Raw genomic sequence first — 14,348 nt, forward strand, 5'->3', positions numbered from 1 at the left:
GCTTCTTGCAATCAATCAGAAACAACCGGAATCTCATGCTAACTTATCCCATAGCAAATATGGATGTTTGCTTTACATCCCTGGTCCAACAATTTTATCATGCAAGAAGCCTACAGATGGTATTCCTCTAACATGATATATGCCATCATCTGCCAGCAATGCTCCTCTGTCTTCCAGAAGTATTTGCACAGAAGTATTAACAGACACACGTTTGACAAAAAGGACTCCAAATATCAAGAAAGTCAACACAGCATTTTAATTTAATTTAACTTAATTTAATTTATTCTATTCAACTCTAGACTGATTCTTGGTAGTATAAAAAAAAAACCAGCAGGATAAAAAAATACCTTCTGTTCAGTTGTGCCTGGTTTTTGGAGACTATCTGGACAAGTCCCTGCAATTTTCTTGGCAAGACTTTTCAGAAGTGGTTTTCCATTGTCATTGCCAATTTCCTAGGAGAAAAAAACCTAGTAGCTTATGGTCATCCAACTGCCTCTGCAGGACTTAAACTCTTGGTCTACTAGTTCTAGTCTGATGCTTAAATCCAGGGGTCCCCAATCCCAGGGCCATGGAACCGCACAGCTGGAGCTGATCAGTGGACAAGTGAGCAAAACTGAAACCATCCAATCCTCTGGTCTGTGGATAAATTGTCTTCCACGAAACTGGTCCTTGGTGCCAAAAAATTGAGGGCTGCTGCCTTAACCACTATATAAAATTAGCCCTCATAACAGTAGATTACAATAATTATGAAAAAAAGCTGGTAGCAAATCTGGCTAATCACCCCTACCCCCAATCCGGCAACTCTTCAACCACCCTAACCCAAGGAGAACAGCCAGGACTTTAAGGCTTTCCACAATGCCAGCAGGTTGAAAGTAATAAAAACATTAGGGAATCTCACTACAGAGGGCAGCTCCGCTATAGAGATGAACCACTTCTGGGGTCCCACATAGATGTCTTTAATGATGTTGGCACACTAACTCTTTCAGATCATATCACATGGAACATAGGCACTCTATAAAATAACCAGTCATAGGCAGCACCTTGAATCACACCTGGAAATATACCAGTAAGCAGAACTCTGCTCCCAAACCAGTGTTGTCCTATGAGCCTATCAAGAATGTCCATCACTGCTCATATTCATTGACCACAACTGCTACATCAGATAAAGCTGTGTTGTGAAGATGCAGATGAAGCTGTGGAACAGGAGCTGTGAGTTCAGGAATATTCTAAGAGTGAATACTATTTTTAAATGGGAAAGTAGACCCTATCCAAGGTTGAAGATGGAATATCTTCAGTTCTAGGTGGTAGGTCAAGTCAGAAGATGGTTCTTTTAGGAAAGGCACTGAGACAGAAACTTATCAACCTCACTCAGCCAGCTTCCCAGGACACTCCATCACAGTTCTTAAATTAGCTATTTTGGAACAGTTAGTGGAAGGACTGCTAAATATCAAAATAACATTATAACAAGCACAATGTTTTTTAACGCATTACAAATTGTTAATTGATGACACACTTGCAATCTCTGCACATGTGACCTTCATCTGCGTACTTGTCATGTAAGTTTAATAGATTCGTTACTCTGAAAAGTTGCTACCAAACTCCTTGTAATCATTAAATAATGACATTGCTTGAAAGTTCATGATTGCAACTAGTTGACATCTGTTTCTCAGTCTCTTTCTGTGCATTTCATATTTAGGATTTGACTGGAGTCTTCATTTTAAATGGGAACAACTTTCCTCAGAGCAAAAAGCCAAGCGAACAGATCCCACAGAGCCCATCAAGTAAGTGACTAGATTCAAAATAGGAAACTCAAAGCAACCACAAGATTTTTTTGAAGTGGAAAAGGGTCAGTTGTATACGGAAGAGAGTGCCAGCTGATTGTTGACCTTAAGCATGCTAAGCTATTGGAAATCTTTTCTGAAACTTCCATTGAAGGAAGCCTAAATGCACATATTTAACCATTGTTTCATGAGAACATTTTTGATTACCAATACTTTTACTAATTAGAAGCAAAAGAAGCATACAAAACATGACGGGATACATGCAGTTCCTTTTAGATGCACCATAAAAAAATTAGCAGAGCTGACAGCACTATTTCAACCTTTGAACGGAGTATAGCAGCTTACCTTGATAATTCACCCTCCGGTTCCTCTTTGTTCAATAGGTAAAGTTCTCAATTAGGTAAGTTCAAGCTTTTTCATATCTCCAGGCCTCTTCAGACATTCAGCCCATTTGTGCAGGGATATTGGATTCAGACCTCGAGTGCCCTTGACCCCCTTTTAGCTCTCACAATTTCAATGTAACCTCTTTTTAGTACTTTGTGTATCTGAAAATGGATAAAAGCCCAGCCATTTAATTGCATCATGGAAATCTCCCATCACGGTGAGCTTTCAGAACTGGGAAAAAAATCATTCTCCTCCACAAAAACTCCTAAAATTCCTAATTTAGTACAAATAAAATTGAAGCATAGCATCTCTGCATGCAAGCAGCAATCTTAGCAGAAAGGACTAACAAGAACTCCCCCCCCCCCAAGACTTGCTCTTTCAATCGATCAAGAGTGCAAGAAAGCATATTTAGGATCCCCCACCCAGTCTAACAGTAAGAGCAGTTGGACAGTGGAACCAATTATTCAGCAATAATTGGTGGTCAGTGGTGAGAGTCAACAGCTGCAGGCTAGACAGCCATCTATTGGGGAGGGTTTAAATTGGATTCTTTCCTGAAGAGGGATTTGGATTTGGACTCTGTGCCCCTCTCCAACTCTATAATTCTTGGTGCTTCAGGCAGGCTGATGCCTTCTCAACAAGACTTAACTCTTCATTGACCACACAATAAAAACTTTTCTTCTCCTTTTTGCCGACCACGATTCTAGTAGCTGGAGTGGTAGAATATCTTCTCCCACTTTACAGCATCCTCTTAATTGAAAATTATTCAGGGCAAAAATACAGACATTATTTTCCTTATGAATGACTCTACTGTGACTTTTAACCAGTAGAGTTTTCTTCCTTATACACATTTAACAACCCCTTGTTCAACAACATGTGAACAAAGATACAACTGCACTCAGCAAGTGTCATTTATGACTGGTGCTCAGTCCAAGCACCTTCACAGTTATATGTTCATGATCTGAGTGCTTGTAATCAACTTGCACCTAGGATGGTTGCAATGTCTCTCAGTCATGTGATTGCCATTTGTGACCTTCCCTACCAGCTTCCCACAAACCAAGTCAGTGGGGAAGCTGGTAGGGAAGGTAAAAAGTCACTCTGGTAAGTTATTCACACTCTCCCTCACCTGGCAACAACCCTAGTTATACTCATGTTGCACCTTGCCAGTCATCTGCACTTCCTTCCCCACCCAGTTGCAGCCACATTCAGTTGCAGTCATGCTGCGCTCTGCCTTGCAGGCTGCCCACATGCCCTCATGACCCTCCTCTGTCTAGCAACAGCCACCCCTGGCCCTGTTGCACTTATGCCTTTGTGAACACCTGTTCATCCTCCTCACCCAGAAGCAGCCACTTGCCCTCTTACCATCTTCCTTCCTTCCTTCCTTCCTTCCTTCCTTCCTTCCTTCCTTCCTTCCTTCCTTCATTTCATCCTTCCCTTCCTTCTTTCTTTTTTCTTTCTTTCCTTCCTTCCTTTCGTCCATCCATCCTTCCTTCCTTCTTTCTTTCCTTCCTTTTGTCTGTCCGCCCTTCCTTCTTTCTTTCCTTCCTTCCTTCTTTCTTTCTTTTTTTCCTTCCTTCCTTCCTTTCTCCATCTCTCACAAAGTGACTGGGCAGTAAACAAATTACTATAAGAACAATTTTAAAAACAAACATACAAAAATATTATAAAAGGTTAAGAGAGAGCATCAGTTTGGAGCCATCTAATCAAATTAACATTCCTATACAATCCCCTGGCCTTTTGACATAACCAAGACTTAAGGGAATTTCAGAAGGCTGGGAGAGATAGGGTTTGTTTCACCTTAAAGGGGAATGATGTTTCACAGGGTTGATGCCATGGCTCATCTCCTGGCTCCTGTCAAATATAACTCCATTATAGATGCAATCAGTACGGTATTTCTTCTGCAAAGTGATCCCTCAAATAGTCAAGCCTAAAGACATGAACAGCTTTAAAGATCAAAAGCAGCACCCTGAATTGGATCTGGAAGCAAACTGGTAAGAAATGCAGCCTGTGAGGCAAAGATGTAACATGTGCTTCTCTAGGGGTACACAGCTGCTGCATTATACATCCACTGAAACTTCTGGATATTCTTCAAGAGCAGCATTCCACATCACTATAGTCCATCAGGGAGGTGACTACAGCCCAAGTGATCATGAGCAGACTCTCCCAATCCAGGAGGGAGTGCAATTGACGCACAACACTAAATTATGCAATGGCCCTTCTAACCAAATCTACACCTACACTTCAAACTGGAGTCACAAATCCAGGAGGAACCCCAAGTTACGTATTTGGTCTGTTCCAGACAGTGCAACCCAATCCAATATCAAAGATGGCATAGCCCCAGAATTGGCAGGTCCCCAAACCCAGAACTACTCAGTCTTGCCAAGGTTCAGTTGTTTCTCTCCAGTCTCCCACTGCCTCCATAAACTAGGGTAAGACATCAACAGCATACCTTAATTTGCCAGGGGTAGAGATATATAATTGGATATCATCAGTGTACTGATGATACTAACCATATGGTAATGCATAAGCTCACCCAATATTTGTATACATGCACACACACATTCAAACACACACAGAGAAAAAATGGCATGTCTGAACTGTTCTATTAATCACAGTTTACTCATTAGAATGCTGAAAAGTCCATTTGAGACAGCAAGCCAGGGGACTGAAGTAAGTATGCACCCTACGATGTGGCTGGTGTGGCAGACATAGAGCACAATTTACTGTGCATCTCATCTTACTCAGTACTCCTTTTTTTACCTTTGTTCTCAGCTAATCTAGAGGAAAGAGGGGGGGACAAATAACTCTATTTTGAAATCAAAATTGAGCCAATTACAAAGCCCCCCCCCCCCATAAAAGCCCTGCCTTTGTCCTTCTGAATAAGTGTTATTCCCGCATCTAACGTGAGGCTTCTACCAGTAGAGGTACAGAGCCCCTGTGAAATAATGTCTTGAAAATAGCCCCCAAGGGCTAAATGCATTTTTAGCTTGTAAACCTATAATCAGGGCTACAAACATCAGGCTAGTAGGGGTTGTGCTGATAAATGCATTAGCCACACATTGCACGCTGTGGGAAAGTTATGACAGGAAAATACCAAAGGTTTTTGAATCATTACTTGCACCCATCAATATTTGTATGCAGGTGGAATCTCTTTTTGGATCACAGGCTGCATTTAGTCAGGGATAATTTTTTTAGGGACCAAACATCCATCATGAAATAAACTAAAGTAACGCTTAGGTAAGATAGGCACTACCTTCTCATCTACCTCTTAAAAATTGACTTTCGTGGACATCTGAAAATTCACATAAACTTTAGTTACATTCATACAAATAAAATTCCATATCTTCATAAACAAATTAGGGGAAATCATCAAATTCCTGCAAGCTGGCAGGAATAGCCAACATGCAGAAGATAGGCTCAAGATCTAGAAAGAAGCAATCTAGAACTAAGTAGAAATTTCTTGAGTGTGAAAGCAATTAATCAGTGGAACACCTTGCCTTCAGAGGTTGTGAGTGCTCCATCACTGGAGGTTTTTAAGAAGAGATTGGACAACCATTTGCCTGGTATAGGGTCTCCTGAATGAGGCTGTACTAGAAGACCTTCAAGGTTCTTCCAACTCTGTTGTCCTGTTTGTTCTGTTATGATCCTTTCTTTTGCACATGACAGGAAACCATTTAGACATGTGTTCTGGCTGGGTTGAAATCTTGTGCTAACTTGAGATATGTTTAATCTCAATTTATTGAAATAAGTCAGTGATTTGGCTTGCTAGTTAATTAGATCATGTGCTACAGTATAACATCAAAATCAAGCAAAATACCTTATAGATTAATATGACTTGTGATCCATGACATGGTTTGTGAACCCTCTGACACAAACTGACAAAGCTCATTTTCCATTCAGGGGTTGGAGTTGAGGAAGCCACCCACTGCCTTTGATGACAGGTCTCAGACTTCTTCTGTAGCAACCTGGGCTATAAATGGGTAACCCAAAAGGACACATCTAGCAAAGAACTCATTAGGAAGAAGTGACAACACTTGAATAGTGACAAATATTCTGTTTCAAAGGGGAAATTATAGCCCAGCAACTTAAGACAACAGAGTTTCAGTTCTTGTTCTTTCATATTTTTTTCAATACGAAAAGGAGGGTGCTTGCTTCTTCTCTATAAGAAGAGCCATCTGAACCTGTTAATGCTTTGGAAATGACTACTTTTTAACAATCTGAGAAGCAACTCCCATGCTAGTCTCTTCCAAATGTCAGCATCATGAGGAGCAGGAATATTTCTGAGTGGGAATCTAACGTTTTCTTCCTTACTAGCTATACTACAACAGATAGGCTACAACCTTCATGGAGTTTTGCCAGGGATCATGAGCTTGCCAACTGCAAATCCTTCAACAGTAACATCTTCTCCCTTCAGTGCAATTTGATTTTTAAAAAGTGTCATCGGCCATACTTACCTCAAAGAACAAAGTAATATTGATTGGTGTCTCCCTCTGCATCTATTTCACATACCTAATGTTTTCTGCAAAAAGAGTTGAAATTAGATTTTTCTTTCTTTCTTTGTTCCCCAACCATTCAGGACTCCTATCATTGCTGGGGGCCTTTTTGTAATTGACAGGGCCTGGTTCAACCGTCTGGGAAAATATGATGCTGCAATGGACATCTGGGGCGGGGAGAATTTTGGTAAGTCACTGCTACTTTGCAGTTATTGGCAAAGGTTTTTTAAAGATTTAAGGGGGGAGTTTTGCAGACCCGGATATGAGAGCCTGTATAATATAGTGGTTAAGTTTTGGATTGCCAACAGGGAGTGCAAGGTTCTACTTTACCTGCTACCCTTGTCTGCATAGGCACACTAGGTTTAATGAATGTAGACTTGGCCTTGAGAATGGGGAAGGTATGAGTGACTCATTAGCAGAAGACTTTCAGAAAGATTACTCAGTCCTGAGAAAGAAGAAAGTGTGAGAAAGAAAACCAAAATAGCCCCACTTTGATTTTATTTCGTATAAGATGAGGCAAGAAGAAACTCTGACCGGATTTAAAGATTTTGATATTCTGCCCTGCAATTATAAGGAACATCCCTGGAGTTTCTGCTATGTTTGTTTCTTGACTATGCCTACTTCAAAAGGCCAACACAGAGGGACTTGGGCCAGGTATCTATCTCAGCCCAAATCACCTTGTAGGGTTATTGGTGTGTGGGGAAATGAGAAGAGGGAGGACTGCTAACTATGCCAGTTTTCACCCCTGAAAAGAAAGTAGGACATCAATCTAACCCATAAATATCACTCAAAAAACTCTTCTCTGCATAATGGAAGGTTTGAATGTTTAGATTCCTCTTGAATTCTGTGTTCTGTTCTTCTGGTTCTAAAAGAACTAGTGATATTTTTATTTTTAATCCACCATACACATTTGGAAAATTATGTGCCACTCAGAATCAGTGTGATTGGAGAAGCTTAGCAGCCTTGTAGATCAATCAATCAAGCAATCCCAGTTATGATTTGCTGGAATTCAAAATGAACAAACTGTTTTGATGCCTTTGTTAAAGTGCTATTAGTACATTCAAAGCTCCATTATTGCCAATTCCTTTCTAATCTATTGACAAAACTAGCTACTCGTGAAGAAGCAGACAATCTTCTAGGAAGAAGACAGGTGAATGAAAAAAAAAAGTTTAATGTTCCTGGTACTGACACAACAGAAGACGCTGAGACATTCTAAGAGAAAGAAATGGGCCATAACAGAGTTAATTCAAAAGGTCTGGTAGGGGTTTCCCAAGGGATGCCTCTAATTAGTGCAGTATATTGTACTAACATGTCACCTGACAGAACTAGCTCTCCTTCCGGGGAGAAAATTTTATTGTGGCCATGGGAGGGCCTGTTACATGGGTGGATTCTTAGCATCTGTTGTGTTTTCTGGATGGTTTATGCTCTGACAGCATTTTTTTAAATTCCTGGTACCCACAGGGAGCACTTCAACATCTAAGTCAATAAAGGAAAGTTAGAAGCAATAAATCTAGGCAAGGGCTTGACTGGGTGCATCGTGTTCCAAGGGAATGATATTGCTGCTCCTTTCAATCTGCTCCTTTATTCTGACTTCTGGCTTATAGGAATCAAGCAAGCGTGCCAGCCCACATTGCTCAATCCTTTTGGCTTAGCTAAAAAAATGCCCCTTGGTTTCTAAGCTACGTACAAGGTTCTAGCGTTAGACTAGTCTTTACAAAACCCTCAGTGCCTTGGCCCATTGATGTCTTCAGGACAAAGCTTCCATATATCCTTCCCCATATACTTCAGCTGACAGCTGGAGCATTAACACCAGATCTTTCAGCAGTAAGAAGACAGGCATGTAGCTGCTGTGAAAAGCCTTGGGGGGGGGGACTGTACTCAATAGAGCAGAAAAATTTCCATGCATGGATTGCTAAGGTAGTTCACTAAAACATGGTTCTTTCAAAAATATTTCATTAAAAATTAATGGTCCTATATTTTATTTTGGTTCTACAGTATAGTAAAGCAGCTTTGGAGCTTGTTATTTGTTTGGATTTTGAAGACTATTTTAAATGGTCTTGCATTTGCAGCTTGCTTCAAATATTGTTTGCTACCCAGAGAACCTTTTAAGCACTAGGTCAGTGGACCCCAATCTTTCTGGCTTGGTGACCCAGCTGGGGGGAGGAGGACGAATAAGGGAACCAGGCCACATGAGCAGTGGGCTGACACATATGCAACATTACTTGTGCGAGTGGTGGGCTAGAAGACACATACATACAGCTCAACTCATGCAAGTGGTGGACTGGCACACCTGTGCATCAGCCTGCCGCTTGAATGAGTTGAGCTACAAATGTGAGCGCACGGGCCTGCCATTCACACCGCCCAGTTATGAATAGGCCACAGCCCAGTAGTGTGCTTTTAAAATAAACAAGCAATCCTTTGCTATTCTATAGTGTTGAGGAGAGGTACATGGCTTGAAGTGCAATGACCCAGGTTCCCTAAGTGGATGCCTGCCATATTATAATTGCCAATGTGATAGAATGAGAATATGATGGGATACATAACATTAAGGGAGGATAGCACTTATGTTCTGAAGACCAAAATGTGCTTTGAAATGAGCATGATACATGTCAGCATATCTATAAAGAATCTGTGTCTTTTTGTGGGCTTCCATAATAGCTGCACTATTTCAGGATGTTTCTTGTACTCTATCAATGCTTCCTTAACTCAGACATGCTTGAGCTCACAGCACTGCCTTGTCAACTGAGGAAAAATGCAGCTTTTTAATGCAGGTGCTGCATGATGTACAGCGCATGCCCATTCCATAGCATCTTTTCTATTTTGAAATTACACATTTCTATGTATGACAGCCATACTAGATTAGATCATTCACGTCTGAGGAGAAATTTCCTGACAGTTAGAACAATTAATCAGTGGAACAGCTTGCCTCCAGAAGTTGTGAATGCCCCAACACTGGAAGTCTTTAAGAAGATGTTGGATAGCCATTTGTCTGGAATGGTATAGGGTTTTCTGCCTAGCAGGGGGTTGGACTAGAAGACCTCCAAGGTCCCTTCCAACTCTGCTATTGTATTGTATTATAATATACAGTATAATCACATTTAGCTAAGATTTGTTGTTTGCTTATAACTCAAAAAAGAAATACACCAGTGATTGTAGATAAAACATAAAACTAAATAAAACTAGATGAATATTGGTTGGTATCGCCAGCAAGAAAAGTCAAGTGAGAGTGACGGGACAGCAACTCCCACTATTCTCATTCAATCCCAGAAAGTCCAAAATAAAAAGGCCTTGCTGTATTCTAATTTCTGAACAGTGATTCAAACTCCAATAAATGATAGGAAAGAGAGGAAATAGCAGAAAGTTATGAACCACACCATTACATTAGTCCTTCTTGATCAAAGGCAAACTTGATGTAACAGTAGGAGATACAGTCTGGATCAGGCCATGGCCATTTTAGTCTATGCCAATGACGGCTAGCCTTTTTTGGATCGTGTGGCAAAAGTGGGGAGGAGTGCAGGGGGGAATCATGCACAGGCATGCCCACACCCATAATGCTATGCATGTGACCAGCATCCCCCCTGCTTTTGCCACGCTTTTGTCACCCTCCCCAGGCTCCAGAGACTTTCTAGGAGCCTGGGGAAGGTGAAAACAGCCTCCCCCCCCCAGAGGCCCTCTGGAGGCTTCAGGAGGCTTCCCTGAAGGCTTTGGAGGACAAAAAACAGCCCTATAGGCAAACTGGAAGTCACTGTTTCCAAACTTTCAGGTTTCCCATAGGACCATTTTTTTGTGCTCAGGAAGTCTCCTGCAGTTTTTGGTCCAGAGGGCAAAAAATGGCTGAAAAAGAAGGCTGAAGTCAGCTGGCCAGTGCATGGATACGCACTGGAGCTAATAGGGCAATGCCTGGAGTGCCCTAACAAATGGCTCCGTGTGCCACCTGTGGCACACGTGCCATAGGTTCGCCATCACAGGTCTAGGCCAACCAGCTGCTGCTTACTACACCTAGTTCTACCTGTACTCCATGGTGGTGCTAATATATAGTCACCATGCCTAGCAGCCATTAATGGGTTTTGTGTAACACAAAGATTAAAAAGTGGTACTAGCAACTAGGGATCTTAGATTGGCCATATGACAAATTTCCAGATTGTTGAAGGAGAAAGATAGTGACAATGGCTGCTGTTGTGCCTGCCTAGAAGGGTTGATCAAATTGTGTGGTTTTTATTGTAGCTTTTATTTGTGACTGCAACAATGCTACAAGCAGAGGAAGCTAACAGTGCTACAGTTTTGACAAAGGAAGGGAGGCATGGAGATAGCAGAGAAACAGATCTTAAGCTGGCACTAATACTTTGACACCTCAAGAGAGTATGGCTAGTAAGGAAAAATAATCCTTGTCTTCAGAGATGCAACAGCTTAGTGAGCCAGTGAAACAGATGCTCCTCTTCTGTGGCAATCTCATCCATTGTCTCCCTCTCCCCTTGAAGCTTTGCAAATTAGTGTGTCATTATACAGTACCTTTTCTTTCTTAATAAGTAGGGATTGTATATACAAATAGTTGTGGGCCATGCTGCTTCTTGTTGAATTTTCCCCTGAAATTTCCTTTCACCAAGTAAATCAAGGTCATATAATCAAGCAGTTCCAAAAATATCAGTGCTAAAATGGATTTGTGTGTTTTGTAATGGAATTGGCCCAATAGCTAGCCTGAAAAGAAAAATGAAAGTTCGCTGGAGTCATGCAGGAAGAACATGCTTACGGATAACATGCTTGGGCAACAATGCAAAGCAATGTTGGTATTTTATGATTATGATCATGATTTATCACTTGTTGCTTGCTTGCACACTGAGAGCTTATATAGTGGACACAAATTCCTTGTGTGTCCAATCACACTTGACCAATAAACCTATTCTATTCTATTCTATTCTATTCTATTCTATTCTACTCTACTCTACTCTACTCTACTCTACTCTACTCTACTCTACTCTACTCTACTCTACTCTACTCTATTCTACAAATTTGAAAAAGTAAAATATATCCCTTTTTGGAAAAAAAAAATAGAAGACATTCTTCTGCTCAAGGCTTCTATAAATTTAAAGCAATAACCTATAATAAGAGAATTCAAGTTTCCTATCTGAATAAGACAGAAAAAAATATTGTCAATTTTCAGCTTTTGTATTGGAGAGGATTGAGAAAGGTAGAAGAAAAGAAATAGGATGACCATCAGTAAGTTGTCTGGACTCAGTGATTTTGACAATAGTCATGCTGTTGGAAAATCTGAAGGACCAACTTAGAGACAGATCAGCCTGGAGAAGGATTGTCTGGTTGCTAAAAATCAGCACCAACTCGATGGCACATAATAAGTAAATCAATGAAAAATTCTCCTTCAGTTTTAATAACTATACTAATATATCCTGTATCTTAATTTACAGATGATGAATCTTTTCTTTAAAGTCATCTTCTATTTGAAAGACAAGCCACAAGCAGTTAAAGATAAGGAATATAGTTATTACATTATGTTGCTTCATAATTGGTACTGGGATGATAGGTTGAAAAGACATGAAGGTTACTTAGTCACAGTCATTATTAATATATTTATTATTTGTTCAATTTGTCTTCACACCATGATGAGATGCATAATATTTCTATTCAAATAAAACTACTTGAGATCAGCATTTAATGTATAGAGAGGTATTTTCTCTTCTGGGCTTTGTCAACAGCAGGCAACACTAAGACAGATTTTTAACCTGCAGCAAAATTTGAAACCTCATAGATTTCACAATGGGGAAGTACCTTTTGAAACAGAGCCAGACTCTGACTTAGCTGTTAAGCGTGGGCTATTTAGATGAAACAGCTTTATTTCCTTAATGTCATTGCGTACTTTGATACACAATGACATTATGTCATTGACATACAATGGGTCTTCTTACTGCTTTAACCAAAAACTAAGAACATTCTTATGGCCACTGACTTCACACTGGAGGAAAGGGATGGGCTGGCCTGCTTCTAGTTTGTGTCAGTTTCTTATTCATAAATTCTGACCTGATGTCCAATCTTCATGAGCAAAATTATTTTGTTAGAATTCCTCCTTCTGTCCTTGGCAAAAGTAAGCAGGATTTGATACTTTGGCATCTTTTTATTGGCATTTTCTCCACTAGATCTCATTGTTACAATTATATTCATTTTGCCTCCTTGTTTGATTCTCTCTCCCCCACCAACTTGCTATGTAGTAAAATCAGGATTTGCCACGAAGGGCACGGTTATTGTTATTGTATTTCGCAGGGTCCCAATAATTACAAGAATTCAAAATTAGCATGCTCCTCTTGAGAATTAAACTAAGGGGCCTGCTTATAAACTCACTCTGGGTATCATCATTTTTCAATGTTATATGGAGAGTTCAAATGAATAAATGTCAGGCTGGCAGTAAAGAGCTTTGAAGAGTACTTAAGACGGCAGAATGCCCAGAAAAGTCTCGCTGACAATAATGGGTTTGCACGGTTTGATGTGAGAAAAGGAAAAGTTAGGGATAAGCCAAAATCCCATCTGGTCCTGGACTTTAAAAACCTGAAGTTGAGACTGTCTTTCATAGAAATCTCTTTCCGAGTGTGGATGTGCGGCGGGAGCTTGGAAATCATCCCCTGCAGTCGAGTTGGCCATGTCTTCCGAAAGAAGCATCCTTACATCTTCCCAGAAGGAAATGCCAACACTTATATAAAGTAGGTTTGGATGTGTTTTTTTTTCCTTTTCCCATATTTTTCACTGAAAGTGAAATAAATTCTACAGAAGATCACATGGTCCAAGCTCACAACCCAATGTGGGATGTGTAAAAGTGTGGGTTTAATGCTGTAGAGGTAATTCTTCACTTGCAACAGTTCATTTAGTGAGCATTCAAAGTTACATCACTGAGAAAAGTTCCTTACAGCCGCTTTTCATACTTATGACCTATGCAGCATCCCCATGGTCATGTGATCAGGATTCAGATGCTTGGCAATTGTCTCATATTTTTGACCATTACAGTGTCCTTGAACACACAATTACATTTAGCGACCGTCTGACAAGCAAAATCAATGGGGAAATCCAGATTAATTTAACAACCATGTTACTAATTTAAAAACTGCAGGGATTCATTTAACAACAATGGCAAGAAAAGCTGTAAAATGGGGCAAAATTCACTTAACAACTGTCTCACTTAGCAACAGAAATTTTGAGCTCAATTGTGATTGTAAGTTGGGGACTGTCTGTAGCTTAACTAGCTCATCAGGAAGAATGAAGAATTGCAAAATAGCTTGTAAGGAAATAGTGGAAGTTCTAAAGAGGATAACTACTGAGGAGAATAGAACGGGAGTGTCAATGCTATGTTCTTAATATGAAAGTATTACGTTTTCAATTAACAATAATCGCGCCTTGGATAAACCTCATTGGTTACAATACTGCCAATTTTCTTAATATGAAAATTGTCCCTCAGCAAGGCTTCAAACCACAGCTACTTGTGTATATGGTTGATGTGCTCAGCATTTGGAAGAATCTAATTTGTAAAATATTTGCTAAGAATGCCAGTAAAATTATGATAGTACATTATATACATCAGTGTGCTAACCTTTTTGTTGCCACATGCCAAAAGTGTATGCGTGTGCGCACAGCAGCACACTCACACATGCATACACCCATAAAGCAATGTGTGTGTGTCCCCACCCCCATGCATGCA

At 40.3% G+C, this 14,348-nt stretch overlaps 1 protein-coding gene across 1 annotated transcript in view; it reads left to right on the forward strand.

The window, feature by feature from the left end:
• GALNT14 (polypeptide N-acetylgalactosaminyltransferase 14) overlaps positions 1 to 14,348 on the forward strand; it is a 299,110-nt gene that overhangs the window by 251,309 nt on the left and 33,453 nt on the right. The window contains exons 8-10 of the mRNA XM_014053318.2: positions 1,697 to 1,781; positions 6,739 to 6,842; positions 13,233 to 13,359. Coding sequence (XP_013908793.1) covers positions 1,697 to 1,781; positions 6,739 to 6,842; positions 13,233 to 13,359 — 316 coding nt within the window. The remainder of the gene's footprint in view (positions 1 to 1,696; positions 1,782 to 6,738; positions 6,843 to 13,232; positions 13,360 to 14,348) is intronic.

Source organism: Thamnophis sirtalis, unplaced genomic scaffold (assembly GCF_051295495.1).
Source record: "Thamnophis sirtalis isolate CommonGarterSnake01/CBP01778 unplaced genomic scaffold, rThaSir2_p1.2 scaffold_6, whole genome shotgun sequence".
NCBI lineage: Eukaryota > Metazoa > Chordata > Lepidosauria > Squamata > Natricidae > Thamnophis > Thamnophis sirtalis.